At 37.2% G+C, this 19,005-nt stretch overlaps 1 protein-coding gene across 1 annotated transcript; it reads left to right on the top strand.

Annotated features, from left to right (window-relative positions):
• The first annotated feature begins 523 nt into the window (after positions 1–523).
• On the top strand, positions 524–2,517 carry LOC116179333. Its single transcript, XM_031499110.1, has 6 exons — positions 524–664; positions 722–930; positions 978–1,137; positions 1,191–1,293; positions 1,344–1,364; positions 2,425–2,517. The coding sequence occupies exons 2-6, from the start codon at positions 889–891 to the stop codon at positions 2,498–2,500; spliced, it is 402 nt and encodes a 133-aa protein (XP_031354970.1). The 5' UTR covers positions 524–664; positions 722–888; the 3' UTR covers positions 2,501–2,517.
• The last annotated feature ends 16,488 nt before the right edge of the window (positions 2,518–19,005 follow it).

The raw sequence follows: 19,005 nt of genomic DNA, 5'->3' as shown, positions 1-19,005 counted from the left end.
TAAAAGACCATGTTTAGAAACTAATTTTGATAATAAATTTCACCCTGTAAAATCCACAATGTTAAATTTGTTACGATGCAATTAATAAAGCGAAGGATATAGCGAGTGATTCATCAATTCAAGTAGCTTGACCATTTTCCGTTTGATTTGACTTGGAAACGAAGTACTTCAAAAGCTTTTACTTGAAGACGATGATGGGAAATGATAGTACAGATACAGACAGATAAACCCACATAACACAAGATAGCTTATGGATATCCATATTATGTGGAAAATATCCATATGATATCCAATCCATTTATATTATCTAGTGGATATCACATAGATATCTATGAAAGTCGATATCATATGGACATGGTCTAAGAAATCTTTAATACGATGAGCAAATCATTACAAATTAAGATTTTCGGATACCTAATGTTAGTAAATGAGAGTTTTTTTCAGTTATATGTAAAATGGCGTAATCGCTAGAAGATAACATTGTGGATATTCTTTGGATATCTAATGGTATTTCCATGTCCTTTATAATAACGTTGGCAACAGTGCTATGTGTTTTAAAGTAATTTGGTGACCCTGAAAACCTGACAACTGACATCAAATTTTCATAATGTTGTGGTTTTAGAAGCAAGTTATTCACAATCGGTACCATCGCTTTCATATGAAGGTATGTTTGGTATTTTCTATTTATTGTAGTACTTGTGACTCATTTATGTATCTACAGATTTTCAAAAACGAATATTCAAAGAAATACAGTCCATAAAAGTTGGATTTACCAAATTAGCACAAACTATTGAACAAAATAAATGTCGCTGTGAGAAGGAAGAAGAAATTGAACCAGACGATGCGCTAAAATATTTTCCTCTCAAGACCACTGTAAATGTGCAGAAAATGGAAAATATTTTAGACAAAAATGAATACAAAAACAGATTGGTGGGTAGTAACAAAAGTTAGAAGCAGTGATCAATCATTTTTTTTAAATTACTACGTTCAGTCGCATTGGTGGTCATAAAGTTGAGGAAATTACCAAACTAATCCTGCGCAAATTGTTCGTGGATGACCTGGCGCGGCAATATAGTTGGATGGGAGCCAAAAAGAAACTGGTTTTTTCCAATTTGAAGCTGTCAGATGTGATATTAAGTAAGATTTTCAAGGATGTAGTGTATTAGATATTAGCTATGGAATTCTTACAGAAGCTGTTCGAAAAAATACTGTGGGGAAAAATAGTACCGAAAAAGATATCATTGATAGCATAAAAAATTGGTTGCGTCATGCGGATGCCCGGAGTAAAAACCAGTACGTATGATCCTTTGACCGTGAACTATAACCATCTTGTTTATTTGTAGGAAACGTCACCAGGAAAATAGGTATGTAATACTATGCGCACAAATATATCTGTTCATAATTATTGTCACAGCTTGCCTACATTTTTTCAAAATCTATTTCATTTGTCTAAATTTTATGTTTTGTAATTACCAAAACAAAAGTGTATAATTGATCTGTTAGAATTATTTTATTTATACAGGGTGATTCCTATAGTACCTGCCACCGTTTGGGAGCGTATAGGGGGTGCCTAGGGGAGTATTTTGATATAGGACACTTGGGGTCGGAAATCTAAAATAAGGGCGCCAGAACCAAATTTATCTTCTGGAATTTCACGACTGTATGTAGGCAACCCAACCGACCGACGTTTCGCGCGGAGCGATGCAGAGCGAGTTAGCGCGAGGAAGCGACATGGGAGGGAAGGAGGGAAAACGACAGTCAAAAGCAATAACGTTTACAAGTGTTCAACGTGGCCACCGTTGTTCTCAATGCACTTCCTACATCTAGCCAACTATTATTATACTATTGCCATAGTGTTTATTCACTTGATACGCGTCGTTGCAGACGGGATTTCGTGGGTTTAAACAAAATTCTGATCAAGTGTCAGCCACACATCGCCGCCTGAGATCGCTCCGTGTGCACCGCCGGCCGGTTGGGTTGCCTACCTACAGGCGCGAAATTCCAGAAGGTAAATTTGGCTCTGGCACCCTTATTTTAGATTTCCGACCCCAAGTGTCCTATATCAAAATACTCCCCTACGCACCACCTACACGCTCCCAAACGGTGGCAGGTACTATAGGAATCACCCTGTATTTTGGATATACACTTACATTAATCCTTTTATCATGAAACGATTATACAAAGTTAAGTAATTAAATTTGGGTTAAAAATGTACAGGCATCCGCACATAAGAAGGCGAGAGATGACGCATACTCACTATTTATATTCTATTAATTGCACGCGCCACGAATTAGTTGGCTCCTCCTGCAGACATTAAATTGGTCATCTGCGCATAGCCCGTACTCACCCTCTTATATGCCGATACCTGTAGCTATAGTGTTTATGATTGCCGACACGTGCCACAATATAATTCAAATCTTACAGAACAAATAAGGAGAATAATGACGAAGTCCTGGAGGATGGGGCAGAAGTGGAGGAAGAGATACGAGATTCTGAGTAGTAATAAATTATATGTAGATACATTTTATTTAAACATAAAATGTAAAATAAAAATGAATATTTTGAATTTTGGTTTATTTATTCCTCCATATATCTATAGTTGATTGCTATTATATGCCTAATAGATGTTTCTTTACATATCTCTGTAATATCTATACACGTGTTGAAAGTTTATTTATCTCATTATTATTAGATGTCTAAGGGATATTATCAAATATCTATATTAACTCCATGTGATATCTATAATTGATATAGATATTACGCGGACATCTGGATATCCATTACATGTCCATAGGACTGCTACAGCTATCTAATGGATATTATGGATGTCCACAATTGCTCTCTATCTGACATCTAATGGATGGGATTGTGTTATGTGGGAACCGACAGACATAATCGCCATTTTGTTTGATTCGCATTCCTGGTGCTTCCAAAGATTTTCGTAAAAAATGTTGGGTGGTCATTTTTTACCCCAATGCAATACCTCCCTTACTAATGTGTGGTTGGTAAAAATGTAAAACTAAGCTATAGTCCATCTAGGAATAGAAACGAAGAAAAACTCTAGAATCATCAAAGAAGAAGAAGAAGTGCCTTTTTGAAATGGAAGACAAACAATAATTCATGCAACAATGTGTAAGTTGGCATTTTTCATTTTCAATCATACAATATTGTAGGTGTTTGACATAAATGAAACCTAATTCTGATCTCCCCTCACCCATTCGATGGTCTATCAATGTTTGTAATTATTCTGTTTCTATCCTACTACCTTATTTGTTTTGATGTGTTTTACAGAAAACAGATGGACAAACGAACATTAATACTAATTGAAGTCCGTACCAATGTCGCCCAGTATAATCTCCAGCATATTGTCTATAACACGCCAATCCAACCGGTCCAACCAACAGACGATTTTTGGAATCGCTAGTTTTCTGATGCTTTAAATCCTGCAAGGCGATCCGCATAATATCTTTATAACAGGGAAGGTCGCTGAACTTGCCTTTAGTAACGATGTAATAGAGGAATCTTCCATGATCCATCAGATACGTCTTTCCCACTTGTGGACTCTGCAAGTATATTCCCTTTAGGCGATCAAAACGGAGCTTAAACTCAGCAGCAATTCCTCGGGACATCTCCGCGTCTTTTGCAATACAATGACCTAGGGAATATTCAGCGGGAACTTCGAACAAGTCTTGTTGTTCTTCGCGGACAATCCAATTACGAACCTTCCGGCCAGTGGAATATGTGCCATACGTTCTTCAAAAGATGGCTGCACGTGCGATCTTCAGCGATTGATCTCCTTCTGTTTCATTTTGAAAATTCAAGTGAAAAAGAGTCATATTTTCGAGTATAACATCAATATGATTTTATTTTATTTCCCTTATTTATAAATTATATTGCAGGTATAATATTACACGCGTGTAATTGGTCTTTAATAACATTAATAACGATTAATAACAATAATATAATATAATAATATATATTTGTGCTAATATCTAATATAATTAAATTTTAAAGACTTGATTATACACTTGTCTCTTAATATACTATTTTTATAACCACTCAGACCTTTAAAAATGTCATCATGAGCTACAGTTTTGACTCAACAATGCACAAAATTTTGATCTATTCTCAAGTCAAGTATACTAGGTTTATCTATACTTGGATTTTTGTAACATGTCATATTCAAATCCAACAAAACGCGGACAAGAATTTGTGGTATTAAAGTTATGGTAATCACGACAAGAAACGTTATTTAGTCCATAGAACTGCGAAGTGTGTTTGTCTGATGTTAGCATCAATATTTTAATATTGTGTGTCTTTGTCCACAAAATCGCCTTTGCAGAATTTTAATAAACCATTGTAAATTGCAACCTCAGACAACAATTTCGTTTGATGCTTACTCAATCCTTACGATTCGCGCCATAATCGTCCTTAATCTTATCATCAGGGTTGGCGCGATACAATTATAATTTACCTTGATTTGCACAAAAAGAGTCTTGATTACCTATTGATCCCTTGATTAACTTCACATTAGATGCTTTGATTCGCAACCTTAAAATCGGTCAAGCCGAACGAATTTTCATTGAAAGATCCTCCATCGTCGTGTAATTTTGTTAATTTAAACTGCGCAATATTTGGCAATTAATAGAATACTCAAGCGGTAAGTTTTGGCGTGAATGGAGAAGACGAAATTGGACTTATTATGTATGGATTACTATTTTTGTGTATCAAACACATGCTTGTTGTAATTAGGAGGCTATTAGCTTTAATGAGAATCTAAGATGTTTACTAAAGTGGAATGTTAGATTCTTAATCAATTGAATTTATACACGTGTAATTGCGACCGTTTTAATTGATTTTAGTCAATCTACATTTGCATATTTAAATGTTTTAGATGTTTCAGGGATGTCATCACGAATTATTGAAAATTATGTCATCCGTACCGATTGCTTATTTAATCTCTTGCACGGACAAGATAATAACTATGAGATTGCAAATGGGGGCCCACTTTAGGGCTGAAGGGCTGTCTTAACAATGTATTCTTTTACTCCAAACGCCAAGAAGAAAAATGGTACCTAATACGTCAGCTTCATGAGCCGAAAGCAAATTTTTTTCTATAAAAAATTGTACGTATTTCTTTCTTACTGGAACTGCTTTACAGGATTTGTCGAGGGCTATCCACGGTCTTTTCCGAACTCGAGGAGAAATTACGCCCTTGGCACAAATGGGTGACCGAGCCTGAAGCGGTTCTAAAGTTGTGGAAACCAGAATTATTTCTGCTCTCCCCTTTTATGGTGCTCTGCCACCGAAAATTTTGAACTGTGCTTTGTCGAGGATGCCAAAGCTCGAATTTTCTGTAAAATGCAACCCTTGGTCTTACGCTCTGATTTATTTTGCAATTAAACCTTGTTTTAGGAGTTAAAGTGGTCCTCTTAGATTCTCTCTACCCATCTGCCATTTAAATTCATCCTACCTAAAGGGGTAAAATAAGGGCTCCTTTGCGGTTTCTGTATAACCATTGAATACGTAAAACTTCCTTCTTTAAGGAATCGATTCTCCCCTCTGTTCATTTCTGTAAAAGTCTTTGTAGTTGGCGCCTTCTAGAATTTCTTCAATTTCTTCGCAGTGCCTCATCCTCGAGCCACGTTTTGCCTTCCTTATGGTCTTATTGTGTTCGGTGAGTGTACCACCCAGAACAAGAGAGGGGCAATAAATAAATAAATAGATGAACCCCACTCCCCCGCGTTTTTTGTTTTATTAAGGCCCTTTGATGGTCATGCGAAGCTGTTGTTCCATGACCTCCAGTTCCGCCGAGTTATTGTCTCCTGCGAGACAGTTCTCGATTGACCTTTAGGTTCTCTCTATAGAGTCCCCAGTTGGTTCTATACACGGCTACAGCCGAGCCGCTTCGTTTGCTCCGATGTCAAAACGAATAAATTTATGGTCAAATAGCGATGGCTCTTCCATTTGTGTATACTGAGCTGCAGACAGTCACAGTTCCAAATGCTCTGTCAAGTTACTCCCTTCGTCGATTATTTAGGAAGGTTGGGTCATTGTTCGCATTAGCCATTTTTAGATTACTGTTGATAATATGATTTAGGAGATACTCACCTCGTCTGTTGACGTCCTTGCTGCCCCACACAGTTGCCATCCGAGAAGGAGTTTCCATCCTTTTCGTCGATAGTGTTCCACCAGTTTGCTAACTTCCATGCTTGGTGGTGGATGGGGTTGATAATAAGGGACGTATCTGAGCACAAGCCACCTCTTCGTCCCATCCCTTTCCACTGTCAGAATTACTGCCACCATGTCTCTGGAACAGAATTCCCATAATGGTAGTAACTTAACGTTATTCCTAGCTAAGACGCACGAACTGATATTGATCACTAATGAGCCGCGCTCATTACAGTCCAAGACCTCGTATTAGCCCTTTGTAGGTCCAAGGTTCTTGTACCAGGGCTACATCAATGTGATGTTTACTCACTTACCCACATAGCATTCGATATCTTATGTATATACATTTAAAATCCATAATGTACAGGGAATATCCTGTACATCTTATGTACGAGTATATACTATGTATATTTATTATAGACATATGTATTTTATGTCCAGTATGGATATTCTATAGATATACATTTTGGATGTGCTATGTATATACATGGGATTATATGTTATGTATATACGTTCTGGATTTGATACTTGCGTTTTCTGCATTACCGACGTTACAAACGTTAGCGTCTCATTTTCTGTGAATTACGACGATGAAGATAGTAAGGTGCTATTGCAAATACAGTTCATTTATCTAAAATCGGGAGTGTTATTCCGCGAGTTATTAATGAGTTTGTTTGTCTAATTTGGACATTGAAAGTAATGATTTTTATTTCGAGTGTGCATGACCTAACGTTGCAAATATGTGTTAGTGATATGTAAAGACTGAATGGGAATTAATATAAGGACAAGAATGGCAGGTATGTTAGCAACCTATTTGTTATGAACTCTTGCTATTATAGTGTTGAACAAGAACACGATGAAAATGACTCAAGACTCTACAGTGTTAAATAAAACAATAATAATTTCTTAAGCACATTTTCCATTGTATACTAGGAGACTTAATAAACAAAAAGCTCCACTCCGTGAAAAGAATTTATTTATGTAGGTATAGATGCTAGTAAACTTCCCGAATGTTAGAGGAATCTCTATAGAACATCCATTCTGAATGTATACAACATACATAGAATATCCTATTGAACATCTTTTGCATATTACAGGAATATTCATGGTATATCCAGTTGTCAGTATATACATAGCATGTCTGATGTATATACATGCATATACATAAGACATCCAAAACGTATATACTATGTATTATGTGAAGTCTACCAAACTTATATCCCATGCACATACATCGGACATTTGCGACATACTTTTCCACATTCTATGGATATACAATATCCCACGTGGAATGTACATGGTATATGCAATGTATATAGGTCTGCTATGTGGGTATGCACAGAGGGTGCAGATGTCGCCCTGCTGTGGCACTGATTACTTTGTGCTAGTTTTACCATAAATAAAATAGTAAAACCGTGCTTACTAACTGAAGTGCGGTGGTAGGTACATTTGGTTGTGGTTTCAGTAAGAGCCCCTTAACCGCTGTGGCCTCTTCGCATTCCATGCTTGTCAGCTCCTCATCCCCTTACCATTTCTGTCTTCGGGGTTGACGTTCACGTAGGGTCCATGGTTGCAAGCGGTCCCCATCTTGTCCCAGGAAGTTTGATCAATAAGGATAATCAAAGCTTATCCCTTAGTCTCCTTCCTGTTTATCACACGCCAATTACTGCCTCAACCATATTAGATTTTGACCCTTTTCAGGATCTTGTCCGGTTCTACTTCAGCCTCGAGGATCCAGGCGTGTTCCCTTACAGATTTTGGAAGGATTCTTCCCTTCGACGAATCGTAGTCCCCCCCTCTCCCTCCCACGGACCTACTCACGCTAGCTCCAACCTCAACCAGTCGTATGTGATAAACAGCGCTCCCTCTCGGTGACGAACACTCCGTAAATTTGGACGAAGCGTCGACTCTGTCAAGGATCCAGGTTTTCATTTGCCCCGTCTCCTTTTCCGACAGGATACCCTATAGGACAAAAGCCATTCTGAAGCCTGTAGGTTCTTGTATCCTTTGCGGTCCCAGTTTTTGCCTTTTTCAAGCTACTTCCCTTAGGAATGTTGCCATCGGACCGGCGTTTCGGTGCGTTTCCTGGTTGCTTAGAGCTTCCAGATTGCCCCACTTTAGCAGATGTTAGGTCCGGTTGCGTGGAGCCCCCTGCTTCATCTTTTTTAGCTTCTGGCGCGTTACACCGAAGAGTTTTTAAGAGCCCCAGTACCAAGAGCTTCGGTTGTTGTTTTTTGTGTACCTGGTCCATGTAAGTCCCACGAGTATGGGAGAAAGAAATGTCAACACGCGTGGTGCCCTCTGCCCGTGGTTGAGGCCGATAGTTGTTGATCCACAAGCCACGCATCCCCTCGGTCCGACCTTCTGGCTCAAGGGGTTTAGGTTATTTGCTGGAGTTGTCTCCTTTTGGTCCAGGCGGCAAATCCAATACCTCCCCCCCCCCCCCGCACCATCATGAGCCCACCAGGTTAGTGCATGGTATATCGACATGGTTGGCGCACGTGCGCACATGTTAAACCCGTGCAGTCCGGGTAACTGATTCGCGATGCTGTCTTTGGTTGCTACTTGCCTGATATAATTTAAACTCATGCCATTTCAAAATAATCGTTCTGATTGGTAGATTTCTTTCTGTTCTCTCTGGTCCAGCTTCAATAACTGCTTCAGAAATTGATAAAACAGTAGCATTTTGAAGAGTTTATAGTTTTGACAAATAACAAAAAATACTTTTTGTACTCCGTGGACTGAATTATCGTGTTTTGTATTTCATTAAAGGACTAAAGTGCCGCGACGAGAGATAAAGGTGACAGTACACACTCAAATGTCAAACACAATTTAGTAATTAAAGGTCCACTCAAACCGACGCGGAAATGCGGGAACGGGAGCGAGAAAGGTGCGGGATAGATTTGTACAGTCGAATATGCATGCGAACCGCCGCATTTATATGCATACTTGCATATCGCGTCGTTTTGAGTGGACCTTAATGGTTACCTTTATATCTACAGTTTGGTTCTTGCACCATATTTTATACTTATTATATTGCTGTGTGAACAATGTCAGTTGGGATGTTGCAAATTTTGCAAATCAAGCATGTGTTAAGGTCGTATTTCTTTACCTTCTTTATAAATGATAGACTATCTTTTGTTATTATACGATCACATTGATATATGAGAAGGTATATATATTGATTCTACAATCAAGAAATTTCTTTCATTGAAATTTGGACTTTAACAATGAAATTACTGTAGTTTATTGCAAAAGTACAGAAGTAGCGTAGGTCTAAAGGACTAAAGTGTATCCTAATCCCTCGGGTGCTTATTGCTCGAAACGTAATCCGCACCCTTGGGACAAAAACACATACTTTAGTCCCTTGGTATAATAATATACTATTATCATCTCCCTGTGTCCCCTAAATTAAGATAAATACTACCTAAAAATTTGTTAGCACCGAAGCTTCATACACCATCAGACCTCTCAACACAGATCCTCTTCAACATTTTCTGTTATTCAATTTTTAATTTGTTATCCGGTCTCCATATTGCATCATCGTCCACGTATATCAATGCGGATTTGTTTTAACAATGAAATTCTTTTTGCTCTAGTCCGGGATTCTTAATAACTGTTTTTGTGTTAGTTACGTGTCGGGTTTTGAACAACAAAAAACTGCCTGGCATCATAAGGAAACTTTTGCCCTCGCCATTAGTACAGTTTTCATTGGACATAACAGAAAACACACATTAAAAATTTATGGCATTAATAAAATCATTAATTTTCCTGAACTTATAACTCAATCAAATTCGAATAAATATTCATGATCCTTAATTGAAATTCTTCACTGAAGGAAACTACAGAACATAAATTCAAAGAAAATTTTAATCTTTACACATTATCGAATATTTAAATATATACTGGGTGTGTTTCGGAACAGTTTTCTGCACTATTTGTCGCAGCTAGCGCTTTACTACCAGATCGAAATAAATCAATTAAAATGTAAATTAGAAAAGGTAGAGTGAGTACCTAGGAATAAATCTAGTTTCTCCACATTAGAGCGAGGAAGAAGTCGATGTAAGCGCAGTAAAAAAAAAGCAACTTGGACGTGTTAAAAACGAAACGGAACGTTAGAAAGTATGCAGAGTGCGGTCGTAATATAAACGCGACAGTAAACGTAATTATTATATTAGTGACAACAAACTGGTGAATGTTGAATGTTACAGATTGATTATCAGTCCAATTTTCGATGTTTACGATTTATCCAACGGTGCGTGGCGATGGAGTTACACAATTAAAACAATTTATTAGGAAATTGAAAGTTGCCACTTTCATCTATCTCCGACGATGATAATAACATTTACATATTGATACTTAAAAAAATATTATCTCGACAATGAAGATTGATCGCGAAACTGCGACTTTATTATTATTGTTTACGAGTACCGGAATGATTCCAAGGAAAATATGCTTAATAATTAATTCATATTTACGTGGCGTTAAAGTAATGGGGTGCGTGGGAGCTTTTAGTAATAATAATATATCATTCTATGTGTATTGGTGGAATATATAACACTTTACATATGTTATAATTTTGTTCAAGCTGATATTTGCATAAATATTTACCATTGACAAAATTGTAATGTTTTCCCAACTTTTATCAAGGATTTTGGGTGTTCTCGTCGTTTTCTTTGTCAATGTTTCACTATTTCTTTGCATTTGTCTTCGAGCTCGGTGGGATACAGGATGGCCTTTGATAATGAGGATGGAACGGCTATTACAATGCAAATAGTTACTCCCGGAGGAGACTTTACAAAAAGTACGTGAGAGGTCACATTGGGTAAATTACAAGAAAGACGTAGAGAACAGGTGTAGGAAATGCACGGTTTGTCCAAGTAGAAATGGGCCTGCGAAGAATAGAAAAGGACCAATGAAAGAGTACAATGTGGGCAGTTCGTTTGAAAGAATGCCATTGACATTGCAAGTCCGTTTCCAGAAACAGACAATGGAAAGAAATCGGTTTGTCCTGTGACTTGAAATTCGGCCTTAGACCGTGGAAGCGGAAGTAGTGGATGGCGAGTGAATCTTCGCCTCAAAATGGGAGCCGTCCCGAAAACACTTCGAATTCAAGTGGCAGCAGAATGAAGGAACAATACATCAAGGCACAATCAGGAGGATACCATTCTGGCGATCTCGTTTGGTTGTATCGACCACAGAGGCGAGGTACAGACCGATTAGGACTGTCCTTAAAAGATTATTAAAAGAATCAATGATTTTATCTACCGCTTCCAAAAGACAGCGAGGGGAAAAATAATGGTAGTCCATATAAATCGATTGGCGCCATATCCTGGTTAAACTGAAACAGAAGTAGATCAATCGCTAAAGATCGCACGTGCAGCCATCTTTTAACAGGAAGGTTTGTAATTGCGTTGTGCGCGAAGAACACGAGACTTGTTCGAAGTTCCTACTGAATGTTCCTTAGGCTATTGTATTGCAAAAGACGTGAAGACGTCCCGAGTAATTGCTGTTGAGTTGAAACTCCGTTTAGGACGTGACGACGTGACACACAGGCATTCCATTAAGAGAGCCGCTGGTAGCATGAAAGCATTCGGAGCAGTCACTAGCAGCACTGCCGAGTCATCTTGTTCATTAAACAGTTCAAAAAGCGATGACGTCACTAACTCAGAAAAGGGATATCAGAATCCTACACTAGCACAAGAACCCGTAGTGCCAACAGAACGAGCAGCGGAACCTTTACCAGCAGTAGAACCTGTGGAATCAAAATCAAGCTTGTTGACCCCAGGATCAATTAAATTAATAAAATTACAAACACTAAGGAATGAAGACTCATTCGAGGAAAATGGAGAAAAATAACAGTGGAAAGTCGGAGATATACGTCTTTCGCTATAAAAAGCGGTGCACGTCATTGATTTATGAATCAATTTCAGACAAGTTTTCTATAGATTTCGCACACTACTTGTTTTTTTTGTACATGTTGCAGTGTTGCAGCATATGTCTGAAATTGATACACAAATCAATGACGTGCAACGGTTTTTATAGCGAAAGACGTATAGATCCAAAATGAAGATGCCGAGGAAGTTGAAGGACCATGCAGTCCGTGGAACCTCAGAATGCTCCACCACGATGGACCGTCTACGTACATTCAAGCCACTGAAAGTTCCCCAAGCCAAAAATGGGAAAGTGGCAATGAAAATCACACTTGGGACCTAGTTCCCAGGCCGGCTGATAAGAAGGTGATTGACTGTCGGTTGGTGTGCAAGATCAAGTACAATGCACGGCTCAGTGAAGCGTAGCAAGGCGCGTGTTGTTCTCAAGGACTTACTGCAACGTGAAGGGATTGATCTCACTGAAACCTTTAGCCCTATCGTGAGCTGGGACTCAGTGCGTTCTCTGTTGACTGTGGGTGCACGTAAAGGACTCAAAATGAATCAATTTGACGTCAAACGTTTTTTGTTTTATGAAGAGTTGGATGTTGAACTCTTCATGAATCAACCAGAAGATTGAACTGACATTGAAAAAACTATTTATGGACTACACCAAGCTCCTAGATGCTGGAATAAGACGTTCACAAATTTACTGAGTAAATGTGACCATATTCAAAATGAAAATGATTCCTGCTTCTTTGTAATCTTCAGAATAATTTATTGCTATACTCAATGAAAATGGAGAGAGAGAACGCGCACACTCTTACATTCGATGCTTACACCACGATCAGCAGTTACGTTGCACCCTTCTCTTTCGCACGGAACAATACACACGTTTCTCTCTCGCGCGACAACCGTACTGCTTCATGTGAAAGAGGAGAACATAGCGTAACAGCTGCTCGTGGTATACGCATCGATGTAAGAGTTCGCATGCACTCTTACCATGTGATAGAAGCAGACAGAAATATTACTTACATTCATTTTAATTAAGGGTAGTCTTGACTTAATTTTGGAATGCGTTTGTTTACAAATTTTGATTGATCATAAATGTATTTCACTCGATAAACAGATGGGTGAAGGTTGACCTTATGGGGGATCTTACACTTACACATTCAAAAGTGGTGATTTTTATTTCCCAGGAAGCCTACATGCCGAATAGTAATCCAGTGTCAACTCCTATTGAAAAAGGTGGTTTCTTTTGCTAACAATACACATTAAGAAGACAATCATTTACATGGTTCTTGACAACTTTAGAATCTCTCATTTAAAGTTTAAAATTTTCATTTTACAACAAATGCGTAAAGCTGTCGATTGAAAATTTATAACTAACCTTTTATTTACAATTCTTTCCTCGGCGTGGAATGTGGAAATCTGGAATTGTTACAGTTAATTTTAAATCAGCCCTCAGTTGGTTTCATTGAATGCATACTTAAAAAACCCACCCACTTAAGAGCTTCTAAATAAGCATTCTTTGGATTGTTGTTGTTATTGAGTACTAGCACAAGCTCAATTTGAATGGTCTCCCTTCAATATTAATTGAAGTTTAGTTTATCGTTTAGGAAACCCCTTGGGTAAACTTTTACACTTCTTTATCAGCACATAGTCGTAATTTTATTTCACATATTAAATTATACTAACTTTCTTTTTACTTTGCGGCACTGCTTCGACACACAGTCAAGATTTTTACGGAATTTGCCCAAAGACTGCCTAATTCGCAGCGTAGGATATGTAACTTAATATGACCTCTTTTTAGCATTTCACAACCAATACTCGACAATTTGGGACAGATATTATTTAAAACAATGAACTCACTGATAAACATGACGCAGATTACTAAAAAAGCTCGCCGGATTACAATCGATCAAACGAAAACTTGCACTTGACATAAGTATCTACTATTTGTTTGGTGGAATGTTCGTGAAACCTAGACCGTTTTTAAACCCTAAAACAAAATTTGGTTTCGATCGGTTCAGCCGGAAATGAAAGTACAGAGAGACAGAGGGGCAGGCAACCGATATCATCGAGATTTTATTTGATTCGGATTCCTGGTGCTTGAAAACGTATTTGCCTCAAAAAAGTGGGGGGTCATTTTTTTACCCCAATGCAGGTGATTAAAAAAACTACGGCATACGGGGAAGTGTCACTGTTTTAAAGATGTAATTCCTGATCAAGAACCTCTGTATGTAATTTTTATAACGTAGGAGGTCCAAAACAACCAATAACAGCTTTACCTATGCTTTTAAATATGCCTCCGTCACTTCTTACCCAATTTAAGGTAAAAGAAATTTGCTCTTGGCCAAAACTGAAGGGGTTCATTTCATATTGATTACTTTTTACCATCATCCCGAAGTATTTGGGAAACAGTCGTTCTTGTTGCATTAATAAGGAAAAGGAATGTTAACGACCCCTCTGTGCAGGTGCATTTTTGTTGAGTAACATGTTTATTGATACCAGGAGAGATCACAAAACCATCAGGCTATCACAATAAGTGCAATTTTCTTACATTCAAATTTCGGCCAGCAATAATTTAAAAAATGAGATTTTTATCTTCTAACTTGGGTCACTAGACCCAAATTTTTAGCGATAGCAAGGGCGGGAGGGGTGGTTGGGAGAACTAACAAGGAAACAAGAAAATCCTGTGTTATTACAGTTGATTCACGAATAGGTAGCTCTTCTTTACAGACACCATATATCGAAAAATGCAAAAAATTCTACTTTGCATCAATTTAATAGTTTTTTCGTTTATAATAAATCACTGGAATTTATATCCTTTTTATTTCCACCAAGTAGTACTTTAATTAACAGGCTACTATAAACACAGCACGTAAATTTCCTCAAATCTCATCATTATTTTGATAAAATATGGTTTAAATTAACAATTTACGAAATGTCAACGGAATTTCGCCGCATAAATTTTAGTAGAAAAACATAAATTGTTTTCTTCTGTGTATTAATAAAAAAAAATGGACCGTTAGAAAATCCTCGTTAAAGATGAACGACTAATTACAAGGAGGATTTAGTTGCACCTACATCTCTGCAATACATAAAGTACGAGGCGCCTTGGACTAAAGATAAAATAAGGTTAGCGAAAAACGCCTTCGCTATGACAATTTACATATAAAATTATGCAGATACATACATTCTAGGCATTTTTCATCTTGCTGTAATTTGTAGTACTTTACGCATGTAATACGGTACAATTTTCGTACCATAAATCTGCGGACAAATTAATTTCACGTATAAGTAACACATCCACACAAGCCGGTTAATTAAAATTATGATGAACGGTCGATTTTTTAATTGATCTCCGATACCACCAGCCCAATTTATTAATGACGGCGTTAAAATTCTAACTGTTACAGTTTTGAAATTATATAATTTCTTTTGGTAGCGCTATAAAACCTTATCGTAGATCGTAATTGTTGCATTCGCTTTAGTTTTCGAGAAGTGATTTGCATACGAAATTTGTAAAATGTTTCCTTAAATTTAATGTTACTTAATTTATGCACATTAGGCAAAAGTTACATTTATTGGTTGTTTATCTACATATTACACTGTGAGTTTTAAATGGAGATGCCTTTTTATAAATATTGAAGAAGGTTAATTCACACGGTGTCTTCGTGTTACTTAATTAAAATTTAGACCGACGGATTTCTTTTCGTAATACTTATTTATAGGGTCTGCTGGTTTCCTTGGCCATCTATTTTTTATTGCCGCGGAGGTCTATGATTTAGTTTTGCTACGTTTCCATGATTTGTTTCAATAATCTTTAAGACCAATTTACATACCATTAATTCAGACATAATATTGTAGCGAGTTTTCCAGAAATGTCGATAGGTATTGAGGCGTCATGAAAAATTAGTGGTAATGCTCGCGTGCACATCCTCATATTTTAGTTGTTATAAATCAATTCGTTTTAAGACTGTTATAAATTTATTCTTAATTATTTTTACATAAACAAACGACGTAATTACATTTACGTTACAATATGATTCGGTGTTGAAATTCTAGAAATTTCCTTAATCATTTGTGACTTTTCAAATCATCTTCAATGAAAAGTCCCTAACGTTGGCAAAACACGTGTGAACGTCAAAAATCATTTTAGTATTTTGTGCTCCTTTCGAATGTCCCAATTTTTGACCTTCAATAGAAAACAAAATAATTTTTAAAAAATGCACTGCAAACTTCACACCCACTTAACATATAAAAACTCGAAAATTCAGCAGAAATCTGACCTTATGTGGTGTTCTTACGTTATATACGATTGAAATAGTTTTCGCTAAATTGAGGCTTAATTTTGCAAAATTTTGTCCATTTATGACTTCTTATACTAGCTCATAGTTTTAGTGATGCAACTTTGGGTGCTTAATTACGACCAGCATTGCAACTTTCAATCATTTGCAAGGAACGCGTAGGAGAAGTTACTAGAGCAATTAGAATTCCAGGTTTCTTGGAATGCCTTGAGTGAGTGGCAAACAAATTATGACACTCAAACCTTTTAGTTATTGTCACATCACTAGATTTACATTTATATATTAATCACACATCTTTAAGAAACCAAAGTATGACCATGAATGTTGATTAATAAGATTGATTAATGTACCAAATCCTGTACGCGCTAAAATTAGAGGTAGCGCGATTAATTCGATCCGACTTGTAAGGAAACGTGTAAACAGGTATCAATTTATTATACGTTTAATATAAAACCTTTGAAGTATTCAGGCACGTGCTTCGCTTTTTTGGCAACGGGAACAAAATTGTTCGCACGTTTTGCATAGCGAAGAATTAAACGCTGGTAACGGCTTGAAAAAAGTTGAAATCCAAATGTCTGAATAAACTCAATTTGTTGGTGTAATTAATAATGTTTGCATTATTATATATTTGCAGTCAATTGCTGACAGCAAACCGGACAATTAACCAACGTTTAGTCATGCTAAATTGATATTTTAATAGGTTTGAATGAGTAGGCTAGCCGCTCTTTAACCGTAAGGGTAGATAACTTGATCGCTTTAACCGAAAGGGTAGATAAAGTCAAACAGATGATTGTGAATTCTAATGACATCCGTCATTCTTATTTCAAATGGGATGCGGAGCATGATATAAAATGACGTTCAGAAATAACTGTTACTGTAATTTTAAAAGCCGATAAAAAATTTTCTCCTCAATCTAGCAATTTGTGAATTTTCTAATTAATATATAATTTATATATTATATAATTTCAGTGTCGTAATTGATCGAGCAACAGTTTGAAGAAATTGACTGAGATGGAGAAAAATGCAAGAAATAAACAACTAAATTCCATGGAATTGAGTTGTTTATTTCCTGTATGGTTCATCACCCCATTTACCACCAGTTTTTTTTTTTGGAGAAAAACGGATGAACAAAATAAATCTAATTCCACACTACATATTTTTTAGATCTAAAGGCATCGAAAGGATTCAATTCCTATCAATACAAATGACGACCATTGACTACTATGATGGTCACATTTCTGCAATTGCACATTCCAGTTGTGGTAAATTCCTATTTCAGGGTGGTCTTAGATTATGTCAAAGTGGTAAAGTGGAGCTAAACTATCGTGCTATCTATTAAATAAAAGGACAAAGCTAACAGTTTCTGATAGTTTCACGAATTCATGGAGACATGGAAGCAGAAAGCAGCCCAATGCACGAGCAAGCAATTAAATTACGTCAACAAGCAAAAGATGCTTATGATGCTAATGCCAATCCCTTAGGTCTCATCAAGGGAGATAACATTGTCCTTATCCAGGACTAATACACCACACAGTTTTGAAATGTTTGGGGGCCAAAACATTTTGAACCCCTGGTTTAGAGGTGTTGAATGGGTGCTCTCTTTACTATCCAATTTTCTTTTAGATGTTGGTCATACCATTTCCCAAAAATGTGATCCACTTTGAATTCTGTAGTGCTGTAAGTGAAATTCGTTCCAAAGAGTTCCAGCAGGCCCATCCGTTTGCTTTCAACTTAAAATGTCCTTTTTCTAACATGCCATTTCCACTACCACTACAACGGTAGCCCGAATAGGGATTCCTTAGAGATTGATTAGCATTAAGACGAACTTCCTGCAATTAACTTACCAAGAATGACGACTTGTGGCACCGCATGCTGAGTAAGAAAAATCTAACTAAAATATGCAATTTTTTCATCGAGACCACGCGACAACGATTTACAACTCGAAAGTCGTCATCGGTACATCTATCAGCTGCAGGACATAATCCATTTTGGTGCTACAGATACAGATCTTTCTCCAATTTCTAAATGTTGCGTAACCGATCTGTTTCAGTAAAAAAAAAGTCTCGCATCTTGTATATTAATTACCTTTCAAGCTTACAAGCGCGTTGTATTTGGTACGGCATGAATAACCGCAATAAAATGGGACATTAAAAGAAATTGTAATGTAAAATCGCCTTGTATGGGAGATTTAAATATAGATCGAAACGTGGGCATCCTTTTAAATATTGATATTGGCCTCGCCTCGCGAGCTCTACAAAACTGCATCTTTTTCGATGCATCCAATGACCTTTTCCTGGGAGGCAGTATTTCACAATCACGAGAAACCGTATTGCAATTAAAATCCTTGCCCAACGAAATGCATTAAATCAAAATTTCCATAATTGCTACCATGAAAATGGAATAAACAATGTGAACGTAAACATCCTGTTAAAAGACAACATGCATTAAAGGATGTTGGCGTATGTACATATATATTTCGTTCCTAGCAGATTTGCTATACATGTCGGTGGTAATGTAAATGACATTGCGACGTTTAGGTTCCGGCACTTTCCCTTGGGCGTGGTAGTACTTGCTCTGATCTCCAGCTAGTTGCTCTACACGGTGAGGCAACTTAATGATGTGTATTTATCTACGATCGCCTTTGATAATAT

The sequence above is a fragment of the Photinus pyralis genome, unplaced genomic scaffold (genome assembly GCF_008802855.1).
Source record: "Photinus pyralis isolate 1611_PpyrPB1 unplaced genomic scaffold, Ppyr1.3 Ppyr1.4_LG8, whole genome shotgun sequence".
Lineage (NCBI taxonomy): Eukaryota > Metazoa > Arthropoda > Insecta > Coleoptera > Lampyridae > Photinus > Photinus pyralis.
Note: the sequence above shows the minus strand (reverse complement) of the source record. Positions and strands in the feature narration are given on the sequence as shown.